This window comes from Squalius cephalus, assembly GCF_949319135.1.
Source record: "Squalius cephalus genome assembly, chromosome: 22".
Taxonomy (NCBI): domain Eukaryota; kingdom Metazoa; phylum Chordata; class Actinopteri; order Cypriniformes; family Leuciscidae; genus Squalius; species Squalius cephalus.
The window spans coordinates 2,422,512-2,437,589 of record NC_137143.1 but is presented as its reverse complement, the minus strand read 5'-3'; the positions used below and the strand labels follow the sequence as shown (position 1 = coordinate 2,437,589).

The following is a 15,078-nucleotide window of genomic DNA, read 5'->3' as shown; positions in this document are numbered from 1 at the left end:
CATAGTATATTTTTTTCCTACTATGGAAGTCATTGGGACCCAAAAACTGTCTGGTTACTGATATTCCTCTAAATATCTTCCTTTCTGTTCAGCAGAAGAAAGAAATTCATACAGCTTTGAAACAACATGAGGGTGAGTATATGATGACAGAATTTTCATTTTAAAAGTGAACTTCTCCTTTAATGATTATTATGAGCTTCTTTGTCCATTGTGTGATGTCAGAAACAAAACAAAGTTTGTCTGCAAGGCATATGAATGATATCCAGTAAAGTAATGGTTCAGTGTAAATGAACTGTGATTGTCATTCACCCTAACGGCATTTCATAACAGATCTGAAATATGTCTCGTACACTTGTCTGCGTCCCGCCGTAAGCATTAAATCTGACATTATAATGCTGAACAAACTAATATATCAAAAATCTAATTCGAGAGATAATCCGAAATCATTCACAGTTTGCCCATATGTGAACTGAGGGCGAGTTACAACTTGCCACTGACGTGCCAGGCAGAGATTGGTGTGCCGTTCACATCTGACCGCGGGACACGCTAGCAAACACTGCGCGCGGAGAGCTTTGATCTGAAGCAGATGTCGGCGGCGGGAGGCTGAGGCACCGGCTCCGTGCTTCTGTATTCAGAGCGCAGATCTTTCCCACAAACAGTCTAAGCTATGATGCTTTCGGGAAACACATATGCTAACGTCTGAAGGACGACGGAGACGAATATGCTTTGTTGTTTTCTTTCTTTGTGAAACTTTCGTAAAGGTGAGCAAGAGAAACCTCTCGGCATTAAGTCAGAGATGAAACTCTATACCGTCTCTGTTCAATGAGTTTCCCTCTTAATCATTCCCATATGTGTCCATCACACACTCCTGCCGCCACTGATATCCATTCCAGACAAAGCCAACACTGTGTCTTTAGTTGTTAGTCTCATTTTCAAATTGTTTGGTTTGGGCTGACTTTAAAAAAGGCATCCATACATTTTTTGAGCCGTATTTTAACGATCTAAGCACATGGTCTAAAGTACACAGCGCAAGTGCACTCAGTGCGCGTCCGAATACACTTTTGCTAGAAAAAATGGTTGACGCTCCCGGCGCATGGTCTAAAAGGGTCGTCTCTATTTGAGTAATGGGTGTGTTTTGGTGTAACGTGCAATAAACCAATCAGAGTCTCATCTCCCATTCCCTTTAAAAGCCAGTTGCGCTCGCGTGGATTCGCTATTTACATGGCGGAATTTGCAAGAAAATCATTTTTCATATTTAAAAATGTTTGTGTGCTGCTGCGCGTCCCTGTGTGTGTAATAAGCAGAGTGTGTGTGTAATAAGCAGAGTGTACCCCATGTTGTGGACCCGCCTATAGACTCACATTACTAATGCGCTCTTTAAATAACAAAAAAAAAGTATTGCACCATTGACTATAGACCAGGTTTTAGTTGGTCAATGGCTCAGTCTCTTTCAGTTCCTCAAAATAGCAACGCTCCAACAATGAGCCTGAACACACACACTCGTTCTCAGACCAGCAGCTCATGGGTGAACAAATAGGCACAAATGCATTTGCTATTTAAACAACATGGCACAGGACGTGAAAATGAAAACTGCGTCGGGCTGAAACTAGCCAAACACACTTGCGTCGCGCCTGGCGCTGCGTTGCGGCGTGTGTGTGATAGAGCCCATTGTCTTCAGTTGTTAGTCTTCTCTCATTTTCAAATTGTTTGGTTTGGGTTTTAAAAAGGCATCCATACATTTTTAAGGTGCTTCTTTTAAAAAACCCAAATCTAATCAAACAAATATGAATCCACATGTAATTTATTTATAAAAGTGATAAATAAATAAATTACGACCAGGGGAGGAGGGCTGGTCAGCGGCACAGACTGGACAACACTCCCCGAACGGGATCTCGGGTTTGGAACAGTCTTTCAGCTCCTCGCAGATGATTTCGTCGCACAGGACCGAGCCGGTGTCGCACACGCAAATGCGACATGGCTCGGGTTTCCACACGTCCTTGTCACTATATGACTGTCCGTCCTGCGTGCAGCTGCCTGGATCTTCTGTGAGGAGCGTGAGCAGAGGAAGAGGAGAAGCAGGGGGTGGAGGAGTTAAAGCACATACTGTCAAAATGGCATTAAAACTCTATGATTTGGATTTGAAATCCCAAGCCATAGATGCTTCATGATTAGTGTAACATGATAAATCATATTAGTGGGATGCATACAGTAGAAAGCAGGGGTGGGCGATATACCGGTAGACACGATTAATGGGTAGAAATGTGTCGACCGGTAGAGATTCTGGACTATCGTCTCTATCAGTTACGCTCACGTGACGCTGCTGTGCTGTGCCGTCACGAAAGCATATCATTTGCATGCATTTTTAAGCATTGCAGTTTAAAAACAAGTGATTTTAAACTGTTGAAACGCAAAAAGAGAACTAACTCATTTTGAAAGTGAACGTTTTGTGAAATCCGCGTCTCAGACAGTGCACAAATACTGAATTGAGTTCTCTTTCACGTCTGCTTATATTGAACAGACATATTCAAACCAAGTCTTGGCAAGTATCCTTGTAAACACAGAAAGTTATGTTTTAAGTTAATGTAAATAGTTGAGAAAGAAAAGGCATGTGTAACAGTATAATGCATTAGCTCTTAAAGGGACAGCAGCCTAATGTTCCTGCTGTCTGTGTTCTTAATGTTAATTAAACAACAAAAGACAAAGAAAATCACTCATTGCTCTAGACTGAATCACTTTTGTGACTTTAGTAAGGATTGATCTATGTTTCATGGCTGGTAAAATATATTTATGGCCAGTAAATTTTCTTTAAAGGGTTATTTCACCCTAAAATGAAAGTTCTGTCAGTAATTACTCTCCCTCAACCCCGTAAGACTTTCGTTCATCTTCAGAACACAAATGAAGATATTTCTGATTAAATCTGAGAGCTGGATCACTCCTCATAGGCTTCTCTGTTATTGAAACTTGCCGGCCCAGAAAGTTAGTAAAGACATCGTTAAAATAGTCCAAGTGCCTACAGTCGCTCAACCTTCAGTTCATCAAGACGAGAATACTTTTTGTGTGCAAAACCCCCCCAAAAATAACGACTTTATTCAACTCTTCATGTTCTTCTGTGTTTCTCTGAGTGAGTTCATGTAGTGTAACAGCGCTCACTATTGGCCAGCATCACACACATGACCAGCGTCAGCCAATAGTGAGCCTCCGTTCTGACGTATAACCCAGAAGCGCTGCGCTGTTACACTACGTGAACTCACTCAGAGAAACACAGAAGAAAATGAAGAGTTGAATAACGTCGTTATTTTTGTTGTTTTTTTGAGCACTAAAAGTATTCTCGCCGCTTGATAAACTTAAGGTTGAGCCACTGTAGTCACTGGACTATTTTAAACATTGTCTTTACTAACTTTCTGGGCCGGCAAGTTTCAATAACAGAGAAGCCTATGAGGAGTGAGACAGCTCTCAGATTTAATCAGAAATATCTTCATTTGTGTTCTGAAGATGAACGAAAGTCTTACGGGGTTGAGGGAGAGTAATTACTGACAGAACTTTCATTTTTTGGGTGAACTAACCCTTTATGATATCTCAAAATATCTCAATGCTCGACTGAATCACTTTTCTCTCACTTTGAAAATAATAAATGTATATTTAATTTAACACAGTGAAAATATGCAGTTTTTTACACATTTGAAAGAAATACTCATATCGTGATAAAAGGTTTTGGTGATATTGCCCACCCCTAGTAGAAAGCATTAAATTTGAGGTTTTCTGTGCACAGGAACCACCGGATTAATGCATAATCCATCTTTGCTGTCATCGTCAAGATCATTCAAATGCAAACCACAAGATGGCAGCACAAAACTGAGATCAATGAAACCGGCTAATTAAAAATCATTTCAAAATCTGATCCAGTTCGAACCGTCCTGATGACTTCTGCCCTCCGCTGTGACCTGTCCAGATTACTCATAAACACCACATGAAACCTACCGACTCAAAGAATAAATGAAAGGCAGTCTGTTCGTTTTATGTCTGACACAGCACTATACTCAAATTCAAAGTGAAATGACTTTTCTTTCAGGCTTTCAGTAGCAGGTCAATCTCTCAAGCTCATGAATTTGCAGGGGAAATGTGGCGATGGAGAGAGACCGAGGGTAATCAAACAAGCACTGTTTGTTTCCCTTACCGGCTGTTTATTTTCTGTAAATTCCAACAGACCCCATATGGCGATGAATGACGCCTTTCTGAAAAGTAAAGACTGAGCAATTCACAAGCTTTCGCCTAATCTAAACAGCAGGCTCTGTCCGCTGCCAGTTCAAACATGCCAGAGAGAGTGGAGAACAGACAGCTTTCACTCACTCACACACACACACACGCTTCAGGCCTTCCTCACTAATGCCTTCCTTCCATTCTCTTTCTAGCGCCACCTTTTTCTTTTTTGAAGTGGAAAATGGAGGACAACTCCAATTGGACACAGGTGAGGGGAGGGATTGTTGTCTTTCCTTTTCTCTCTTTCAAACCTTACTGTAGGTTAACATCATGACGTCAGGACAGAACACCTCTGAAATATGTAAAACGATGCCATGACTGATAGTTTAACAAATGGACCCAGACGAGCCGATCCATGACCTGCTCACTATGAGGAAACACTCATATGCCTCTCTGCTACAATAACCCAATTGTTAGCTTTTGCTCAGATTTCTCTCTCTCTCTCTCTCGCTCTCCTCTGCATAATTGCTTCTTTTCAACAGGGGTCGTACAGATAAAATGAAATTCCAGGACTTTCAAGGACTTTTCAAGCTGTTTTTGGGGGGGGGGGTTTTCAAGGACTATAGTCAGAAATCTCACTTTTCAAACAATATATTTATTACCTATCGAAATAATAGATAAATAAAAATAAACGAATAAAAAAATGGTGCAAATAAAGTGCAGCGCATGCAATGACTGGTAAATGTAACCATTGAAAGGATACTATGATAAAGATATCGCTTTCCTTATTCAAACTGATTTTTCTCCCATGAATGTATGATTGAGCTGAAGAATGAAAGATATATCATATACTTTTTTGAGAGCAATATCAAGCTCATATGCAAAATGGCTCTATATCCATATCAGACTGGCTGCAGCGTTCATTTTGTGAGAAAATATTGTTTTATCAATAAAATTAAACACTAATTTAACATATATTGTCTTTCAATAATTCAAGCACTTTAAGTAATTTTTCATAAATATGGCTGTTTTCAAGAGTTTTCCAACTGCAAAAAATTATATGATCAATAAGTTATGACAACATATGTTTCTACATTGCTTTAACTCATCAAAATAAGTTAAGCAATTAAAAAAATAATAAGTTATACAAGATTCAACTCATTTAAGTCAGTTTACTGCAATTTAAGTTGAAATGACTTAAAAATCCAAATTGATTGCACTTAAAACTTTAAAACAGAAACTGTTTTTTTTTTTAATTCAATTACTTCAAGCACTTTGTACAAACCTTGTATTAACTGTATTTTATTGTCATTTTTTACTGCCTTTTAAAAACAAAAGTCACTGCAATATCTTTTAATTTGTTTACTGGCGAGCTTATTCCCCCTTTAATTCAAAAATATGGTCGAAGGAATGTGCCTTGCTGAATTATAATAGCTGCTTCTGTCCTTTTCATGCTTTTCCAATAGCTTTTCGCCAGACAGTCTTTCCTTCTTTCCCTGGACTATCGTAGCCCCTGGGTAATTTAGGAAACAGATGGAAGCACTTTAACCGTATGGAAGGGTAACAGTAACTCTGGCTGAGGCCCACCGTCTCTGAACTCCACTACTGATGCACCTCTGAATCCTTGCGCTTTGGATGAGGGAAATATAAAAGTAGTGCTTTCTGAATCCCTCCAGCTCTGAATTCTGACAATTCGAAGACATTTGGAGCATCTGCGTTTTGTGCATGCCTGGATTTGCCCCGGTGGCCCCTGACAGCAGAGGAATGTGCTCTTTTAGGGCCCGACCAGCTGAGCCTCAGGGCCATCAGGAGGGCTTCAGACAGACAGCAGCACAATTGCACAAATAAAACATTTGCTCAGTAAATAAATCAGTGCTGTGCATGTGTGTGTGTGTGTGTGTTTGCAGGCTTTAGAAATGTCCTGCAGGTGACCTGATGGATGAAATACCCCGAATACCTTCAGGCTCAGAATAAACACAGACCAGTCAACAATGATTCCACTTCAGAAATGCCGTAAAATAGGCTAAATAAAAGAGAAGAAATTCTTTTTTTTTCAAACTCATTTTACCTGAAAATATTCACTTGTTCTAGCTTCTTTGTTTTGCATTTATTAGGCTACTTCAAATACATTTGCCACAATATCTCAATAAAGCTGGTACAGTATTTCCTTTCATTAAGCCTATTATGTACTCAAGCACTGGCGTTTAAAGTCTAAGAAAACACTTTTCTGAAACTTTTGAGAGCAAAATGAGAAAATGGTGGGCAAACTCACGGTCATTCTCGTCTTGGCATTTGACAACGGCCAAAAATGCGACTAGTGTTGCCACAAATAGCAATAAAGTCCTTGAATCCGCCGACAGGATCATGTCTAAACTGCAGACATGCGGCGTTTCAGGAGCAGGAGAGAAAGAGCTGGGGTTTACTGGTTTCTCCTAGTGACTGGAATGATGCATTTAGTCCAGAATTGAAGACGATGAAGCACGAACTCCTGCAGATTCTCCGTGCGGACTGATCCAGGGGCCGCGGGTTTGAGTCCATACAGCTTTGAATGGAGAGCCGTATTTTCGGAAATAAAAATCCACCCCTTTACCCCCCATGAAGCTGAAATCGGAGAAGTGTTGCCCTTCTCTCTCCTCTCGCACCCATTCTTTAAGAGCCCTCCCGAGAAACTACGCCAAGAAAAATAATCCTTTCAGAGAGAAAACTTGAATCTGCCGAGTCATAGCTACTGTCCCTAAAATAAGCTGTAAAGTAGCCTATTCGAGTGCATTTTAATGTAGGCTATCATATCGATTATTAATAGATTAATTAATAAATGTAATAGCTACATGTAAATAATAATGAATAAATGTAAAAAGATAGGCTATAATGTGGATTGAACCTTGATTTGCTGGAGATTTCAGTGGTCATATGAACATGATTCATTAACAGTGGAAAATATTGATCAAACTTGACATCATTAGCATGTGTTTTAAGCTATTTTGTCGATTTTATGTTTCATTGTGCACAGTTTGAGAACATTTGACAGAGCCAACTATAACACAAACACCAAGAAAGCATTTAATATAATAATAACGCTTAAGCTTTAAAGTCCCCATGAAATCAAAATACGTTTATTTTAGGCTACTTTTAGTATGAATATGTTAGTGTAACTGTTATCTATCAGCAAGTGCTCAAAAAAAAACCCAAACAGAATTCACATTTAGAAGATATAAGTATTCAAAACTTATGAACACTTCCGCCAATGATTTTGATGACATCACTCTGAACTTCAGCTTCTCATCAGATTTTCTGTCCAATCAAATGCTCTCTAGAGTCTGAAGCTCCGCCCCCTACATTATAAATAAACGCTGAAGCTGCAGCTGAAATCGGTCACTTGTTCACACATTTATTATTTTCTATGGTGAATGGCCCATACTAGTGCATAGGGAATGATTCAGACAGTGTAAATATGCTTTTCATTGGGGCGAATGAAGTCTTAGTGTCACGTGAACCGCCGCAGCTCCGGTCCAGAGACACGGATCATGTGATCGAGTCGCCGCAGACCAGAAAACGTATCAGACCCATTTAAATTCTGCACAGAATGCTGTATTTTACAAAGGATAAACAGTTAGAGATTAGGGGGAAACTGCGGCTTTACCGAGCTCAACCATAATCTTTACACTTCTGGTCAAATATTGCGCTGCAAACATCAATAACAGCTTTAACTGGTCAATGCTGACGAATGGCCATGGTATACGCTAGACAATCCACGGCTAGCTGTGCATTAAACTATTTGAAATCACTCGCATCGGGTGGTTCTTTGCCTCCACGACAAACATTAAAATGATTTAATGCACATTGCACAGCTAGCCATGGATTATCCCTATTTAGCACCAACCCTACTAAAGCACACATTAACAAACTAGCCAAGGTCTTCAGGACACTTGCAGGACTGGACTGATATAAACTGATGAAAACGGGCCATATCATTCAATTTGGTTAACAAAAGGGTCCCAAAGAAGTGACAGAAGTGTGTGTGTGTGTGTGTGTGTGTGTGTGTGGTAAAGAGTAAAGCTCCTTTAGGGTGTTTTAGAAGGTCAAAGTGCAGGGAAAGAAATGACTGTGATGGATATTTTTTGTCACGAATGGCCTGAACTGTTGGAACAGGGGATAGAAAGGGTCAAAAGATTTTAACACTGGTATTGTCAAGTCGTTTGCCCAGGTGGTACCAGTAGACCACTTTAACAATCATAAAATGCTAAAGAAATGCCTAAAGCAATGTATTTGAAAATGTGATGGCATTTATTCAGGTCAGGGACCAGTGAAGAATATGCTGGGAAAAACACATCGACAATAAAGGCAACATAAACAGGGAGTCAGCTGAACACTTCACCAATAACCTGCTCACACACTCAGAAACCAGATACAGAGAAAAACTGATGAAAAAAGTCTAGAGTGAACTCTAATCATAAATATTAAAATCCCACAGTCTGGCGAAATCAAAGTGCTGGTGCAGTTTAACGTGTTTTCATCATCACCATCGTATTATGTGTTTTGTATCTATGTGGGTTTTGTTGTCTCTAGCGAGCGTAACCTGTTGTTAACCTCGATTTTAGGAAATGTCCTAAATTAGGTGTTATTTCAATGGAGGAATGAATGCTTGGCTGATGCAGGGGAGTTTTAATATAGCAGCGGACTGGAGGGTTTTATTAACAGGCTGGTATTTATTGGGACCTCTGAAACTTTATTTGCACTGTTTAACACGTCTGCAATAAATAAAAATAAAATATCTTGAGATGCCAGTGACTGCCTTGGTTCTTACAACTTCCTCTTTTGATGAATTACTGCTGCCATTATTGCAAGAAAATGTACACAATTTTTTTTAGCATTTTGGTAGCATGCATATTGTTTTAGGACTCTTAAAGGCATAGTTTGGCAAAAAATGAAAATTTTCCCTTAATTTACTCACCCTCAAGTCATCTTAGGTGTATATGACTTTCTTCTGTCTGCCAAACACAATCAGAGTTATATTAAACAATATCCTGGCTCTTCCAAGCTTTATAATGGGACTGAATGGTATCTGAGATTTTGAAGCCCAAAAATTGTTTGTATAATTATCCATTTTATCCAGTTTATAAACTATAATCACTGCCATATGCGAGTCTAGTTCCAGCAAAAGAGTGAACTATGACCCGATTTACTCAATTTACTCAATTTTAATTCTTTGGGTGAACAAACCCTTTAAGTCTGAACTATGTGATATTTGTTCTGAAGGAGCCATTAACCTATAAAGCAGAGGGAAATACTGTTAACATTTTTTCTACACAGACCTCACCTCTCGACGCACAAACCTCATTAACAATGACAATCAACAAATATAAATCAACAGATAACTAACAATAATGACAAAACAACTGTCATGGTTCCGGCAAGTGAAGAGGATCTCGATCACAGCAGTTTAGACAGCAATCCAGAAGACAGGAATCAATGTCACAGCTTCACTAAAGTAAAAACAAATACACACTAAAAACTAAAATACACACGAGAAAACAACTGAACAAGAAACAGGTTCACAAAGCAATCAGTAGCCATGGCAACTAACAAGGGCATAATCAGTAACCTATAGGAAACGGGAAAGAAGCAGGAACTTACTAGCCTGACAAGCCAGACCCACATCATGATGTTGGGTCTGGGAACTCATCATTGTCACGGCTCAATCCGAGGGCCGGGATAAACGGTGGTCTTTCAGATTCCCTCTGCACTCAATAGGACAGCGCTACAACCAACCAGAGCGTTCTCCCACCAGCGGAGCTAGTTGATAGATTAAACTTTTGCCGTATCCGGTCGGCAAAACTACGAACACATCTTCCTTTTTTAAGAATGACTTCAGTGCCGTCCTTTGTTCTTTGTTAAGAAAAGCTTAACTCCAAGTCTTCCAGAGTCGTGGCCAAAGCCGATTCGTAAGACCGCTGTTCGCCAGCAGCCGCCGCCATTCTTTGTGTTCAAGTAGCAGCGAATTCACACGGAACCGTCGCAACTCTGCCGTCATTATGTTAAGCCCGCCCGCCGACTCTATACACGATGTGATTGGCCTGACTAGAGTCTGGTTGGAGAGTTGCTAGACGACACTGGCTGCAAAATAACATTTGCTGCCGCTAGTGTGCGTCTAGATTTCTAGGCTGGGAACTTACATTAGGGAACAAAAGAAGCAGGAACAAGTCAAGTCAAGTCATCTTGATTTATATAGCGCTTTTAACAATGTAGATTGTTCCAAAGCAGCTTTACATTGATAAAAGGAAATTAAAGTAACAGAGATTGTTTTGGCTTTATAGCAGCTCTAGAATAAAGTTATTGTCCAGCTAAAGTTAGTTTTGATTGATTCACTTCCGTCGCAACGATCATTAGTTATTAACTTAGGGGCCGCTAACACGACACCGCTCTAACAGAAAACTCCAAAGTTCTTTCTGCGCAAATTTCAACAACGCGAACCAGTGAGAACGCTGATGGCGTGCACATGCGCATTACGAGTTCAGTCTATAGGTGTGCACGTTTGAATATATGTGCGCAGCCATATAGTCCTTCCCTACAAACTAACCCTCAACATACTACTTGTCTGGCCTTAAAATTTATAATACAGAATTTTTATCGCGTAGCCACGCGAACCGGAATCATCCCGACACCGCTTTATCTGTAGAGAGGTAAAGGGAGGGGAGGGAGGCCTTCACAGGGGAGAGACTGGTTGACACTTCAGGACTGCACTGTCGTGGAGTCCAGGCGCAGGTCCTTCATCAGATCTGGATACGGCCCGGATCCGGCGGACTGCGGTAAACCTCGGGATAAACAGAGAGGCTAATATTAGCGTAGACGCCATTCTTCTTATGATGTAACGAGTACATCAGGATTTATGGGAAGTGTTCCCGGTTCCGGCTGACCTAATCTATGCAGCCTAACACTGAATTATAGAAGTCTATAATGTGTTATGTGTATGCTAGGTCAAAGAGATGTGTCTTTAGTCTAGCTTTGAACTGACAGAGTGTGTCTGCTTCCTGGACAATGGTAGGAAGGCTGTTCCAGAGTTTTGGTGCTAAATAGAACAGAACACGGGGACACAAGAAAAAAATACAAACTAAAAGTCTTTAAAGCAGAATAACAAAAAGTTTAAACAAAGTCAGAATTTATTCACGCTGCAATGCATGCTGGGAATTTACAGGAATTATGTTCATTATGATATTCTTTGTGTTTGAATATTTGTAAAAACATTTGGGTGCACTCTGAAGGTTTAACGTGAGTTTTATGAAGTTTCAAGCCATTTGTGTTTGTCTATTTTGAGTGCATTTGTAACTTTGTGTGCTTTAACTGGAAAATATGTAGTTTTTTTCTTTTTTTTACAGTGTGATGTAAATCACTTGTGATGTTCCTCATTTGTAAGTGGCTGGTTATAAAAGCATCTGCTGAATAAAAAAAAATGTAAATGTCATGGAGCAGCTTTATAGAGCGCGTCATAAACTGGAAATACCACACACAAATGTGACAAAACCCAGTGAATACAACCCAAAATGTGTCTGATTAAACCTGACATCGCGTAGCCTAGTTAAAATATGATTATTGTTTTTGAATGATGACTCCAAATCCATTAAAATCACTGTTAATTTAACAACCATGTGAACCTCTCAGCATTTATTCAAAGATGAAAGCTCTATTTCTATAAGAAAAGCTGTTCCACGGGAACGACATGCATCCAGATGAAAACAAGTATAAGAAATGCAAGGATGAATGAATAAGTGTTGTCGTTTGGAGAGCGTGGTGAACACAAGATGTGTCTTTGTTATCCGGCGCTCAGGGAATGCTTGAGGGGAACACGCTTCCGCCCAATCCCAGCAGGAACTGGGACCAGTCTAAGATTTCAGAGAAAATAACACCGACTTACAAACAGATTACATGACAGAAAATGCAGACAGTAACGTATACATTACATTACACATTTAAGGTTATATATACAGTACTGTGCAAAAGTCTTAGGCATGGTAATGGGAACTGCGGGAACGTCTCCGAGACGCTTGAAGAAACCTTCCTGCAAAGCTCCCTGAGAAACTATGCGCAAGTGTACCTGGTGTTACACCATATATTGATTTAATTAGTTAATAGAAGTTAAATCATAAATAAATTCAATTTGTGATTTTATTTTTGAAAGCATTCTCCCTTTACAGCATTTTAACACAAGTGCCAGTACTTTTCCCAGTTCTGTAGCTTTGCAGGAAGGTTTCTTCAAGCGTCTCGGAGACGTTCCTGCAGTTCTTCTGGATTTAGTCTGTCTCAGTTTCTTCTGTTTCTTCATGTAATCACAGACGGACTCGATGATGGTGAGATCAGATCAGACCGGCTGCTGTCAGACTCCTTGTGCATACACAAATCTCACTGGATTATTACAATTAATGGCAAAAAGAATGTTTGGAAATGTAAACTGATATTTCCTACTGGAGCAAACTTTTGTGGATTGGGTGGGCCTTTAATGTTGGATGCAAATAAGTAGGAATTATTGAGTGTTTAACAATCGCTGGAGCCGCTCACATCATAGACAGTTATATTATTATTATATGTTATTTCTATAGTTAACTTTAGACATTCTACTATAGTCTAAATAACTTTGCAACTACTTCAACTAACTCTCATTAATTTGCAACTGCATGTCAGCTAACTCTCATTAGAGTATTAGTGGACTGTTAGGTTCGGGTTCGGGTGAGTTGACATGTAGTTGTAAAGTTATTTACAGTACAGTCAGTAGAATGTCTCCTAGGGTGGCCATACGTCCGGATTTTGGCCGGACAGTCCGGAATTTAACCCCCCTGTCCGGCGTCCGGCGCAGCCTCAAGCCGGACACTCATTTGTCCTCTTTTTTGGAGTTGCGCTGAATCGGCCTAAAAAAACCCCGCTCTAGAATCTTTATTGGGACGCAGCAGTATAGCGTCTAATGTTGTAAGATCTGTGGTCAAACAATTGATTGTCTGAAAGCCGTGTCAAATAAATATCTGATAGGCTATATCATTGATTAAAAACATAAACAAGCCTCCACGACGCGGAGTCCACGTGCTGGCTACGTCTTATCATAACGTTAACATGCCGAAACATCAGACCTCATTTAATCCGGAATAGACATAAGAGCACGAGTTTGGCCATGATGACCCTAGAGATGAAATGTTATGTTTTCTGGCACTGTGCCAGATTATTTGTTTATTTATGCATTTCTTTTATTTCCAGAAGTCCAGAAATGTTATGTTTTTTGGCACTGTGCACTTTGCAAGACAGGTTCATCTCAGTGGCCAGTTTAAAATGTCTTGAATAAATACAAATACTGTGAACAAACACTTTTTTTTTGCCTCTTCTGTTACACATAGGTCTACATCAAGATATATCGTAGATCAAATTGTCTGGCAATGAATATGCTATTTCAGAATCACTGTATCATGATACCATCGATACGATGGACAAAACTGTATTGTAGTTGCGAGTACACCAGAGTCCTATGCAATTATTCTTGCCTCACTAAATGCTGCAAAGTGTCCTCCAGTTTGGTGTTATGGAAATGGCCACCCTAATGTCTCCTGAGGACTTCACATTAAAATAAAGCATTAGCAGATATTAAACAGTCTATTAATACTCTAATGACTGCTAGTTGACATGTTGGAAAGTTACTTATAGTTAGTAGAATGTCTAAAGTGGACAATCGAAATAAAGTGTAAACAAACGTAACAATACTTTCTTCAGTATACCGTAGTACCAGGTACTGAGTCATGCAGACACAAGGGAAAAAAGAGATCCATTGTGTGGTGTAGTTGCTCTTTTTTATGCTTTTTGCAATATTTTACTGAAGCAATAAACGTTGTAATGGTCAGGAATTTGCTGGCGTAGCATTAAAGTAGTAAGAAATGTTGTTTTTATATTAAAGTCCTCCTGCAGTCAATCATTTATCTTTATTACTGATCATTTTTTCCCTTTAAAAATAGTTTGCATGCCCTCAAAAAGCTTGACTGTAACTCTACACCCTTGCTTCATTTAGTATATGCGGATTCATTCATTTGCAAATTAGTCTCCACCTCCTCTCAATTGCAGCAGCTCAAATTACCCGATCCACTCGCTCAACTTTACCGTAGTAAACGCTACACGATGACAAGAGGAACTACTGGTTTAATTCAGCCATATATCTTTGAACCAGAAACTGATTCAGAAGAAGAGAAAGAGCGAAGTAAGTCGATGTATCAGAATGGTAATGCGTTTTATGTACTGCAACGTCGGACACATGACTGTAAATATGATTAGCCTTTGGCTTGACTACGTTATCAAACAGCTAATAATGTGTTGCTAATGTCAATCTCTGTTTGCTACACTGCACTTTTAAAAGGAAAATACTCACATGGTTTGTCTTAAAGCATATTAAAAACCCCACATAGACATATAAACAACATTAAACACTTATCTTCTCCACAGGGCGTCTTCGAGGATCTGAGCTGGTCATAAACACCACCTCCAGGTCTCATTAGTGCACAAGTGAACCGTGATGTTGTGGACCGATGGATGAAGATGAAGCTGAGATCTCTGAAAACCAGCAGAGATTCAATGGGATCTTCAGTTCAGCTGCACATGATCTGCATTCATCTTTCATTATACAGTTCATTTTTAAACTTCTAAGATCCACATGAACTGTCATGAAAAATAAACTGTAAAAACTAAAAAAAAATGTATATAATATTTCAGTAACACTTTACTTAAAGCATTTATATATAATAAATTATAAAAGTATTTTTAATGCATTAATAATGCACGTTATAATGCATTGTATGCTCTCATGAATAACTGTGACCACAGTTATAATACTTATCTATTCACTGTTACACCTTTAGAAAG

The 15,078-nt window shown here is 39.4% G+C and overlaps 1 protein-coding gene across 4 annotated transcripts in view; it reads right to left on the bottom strand.

Moving 5' to 3' along the window:
* col2a1b (collagen, type II, alpha 1b) overlaps positions 1–6,747 on the bottom strand; it is a 77,561-nt gene extending 70,814 nt beyond the window's left edge. Inside the window, exons 1-2 of one of the 4 annotated variants that reach the window (XM_079857260.1) lie at positions 6,470–6,747; positions 1,834–2,043 (exon numbers count right to left, since the gene is read on the bottom strand). In XM_079857260.1, the coding sequence (XP_079713386.1) occupies positions 1,834–2,043; positions 6,470–6,563 (304 nt within the window). In that variant the 5' untranslated portion in view covers positions 6,564–6,747. Of the gene's footprint in view, positions 1–498; positions 550–1,833; positions 2,044–6,469 lie in introns of those variants that run through there. The other 3 variants (XM_079857261.1, XM_079857262.1, XM_079857263.1) reach the window with 3 other exon arrangements.
* Between the last annotated feature and the right edge of the window lie 8,331 nt (positions 6,748–15,078).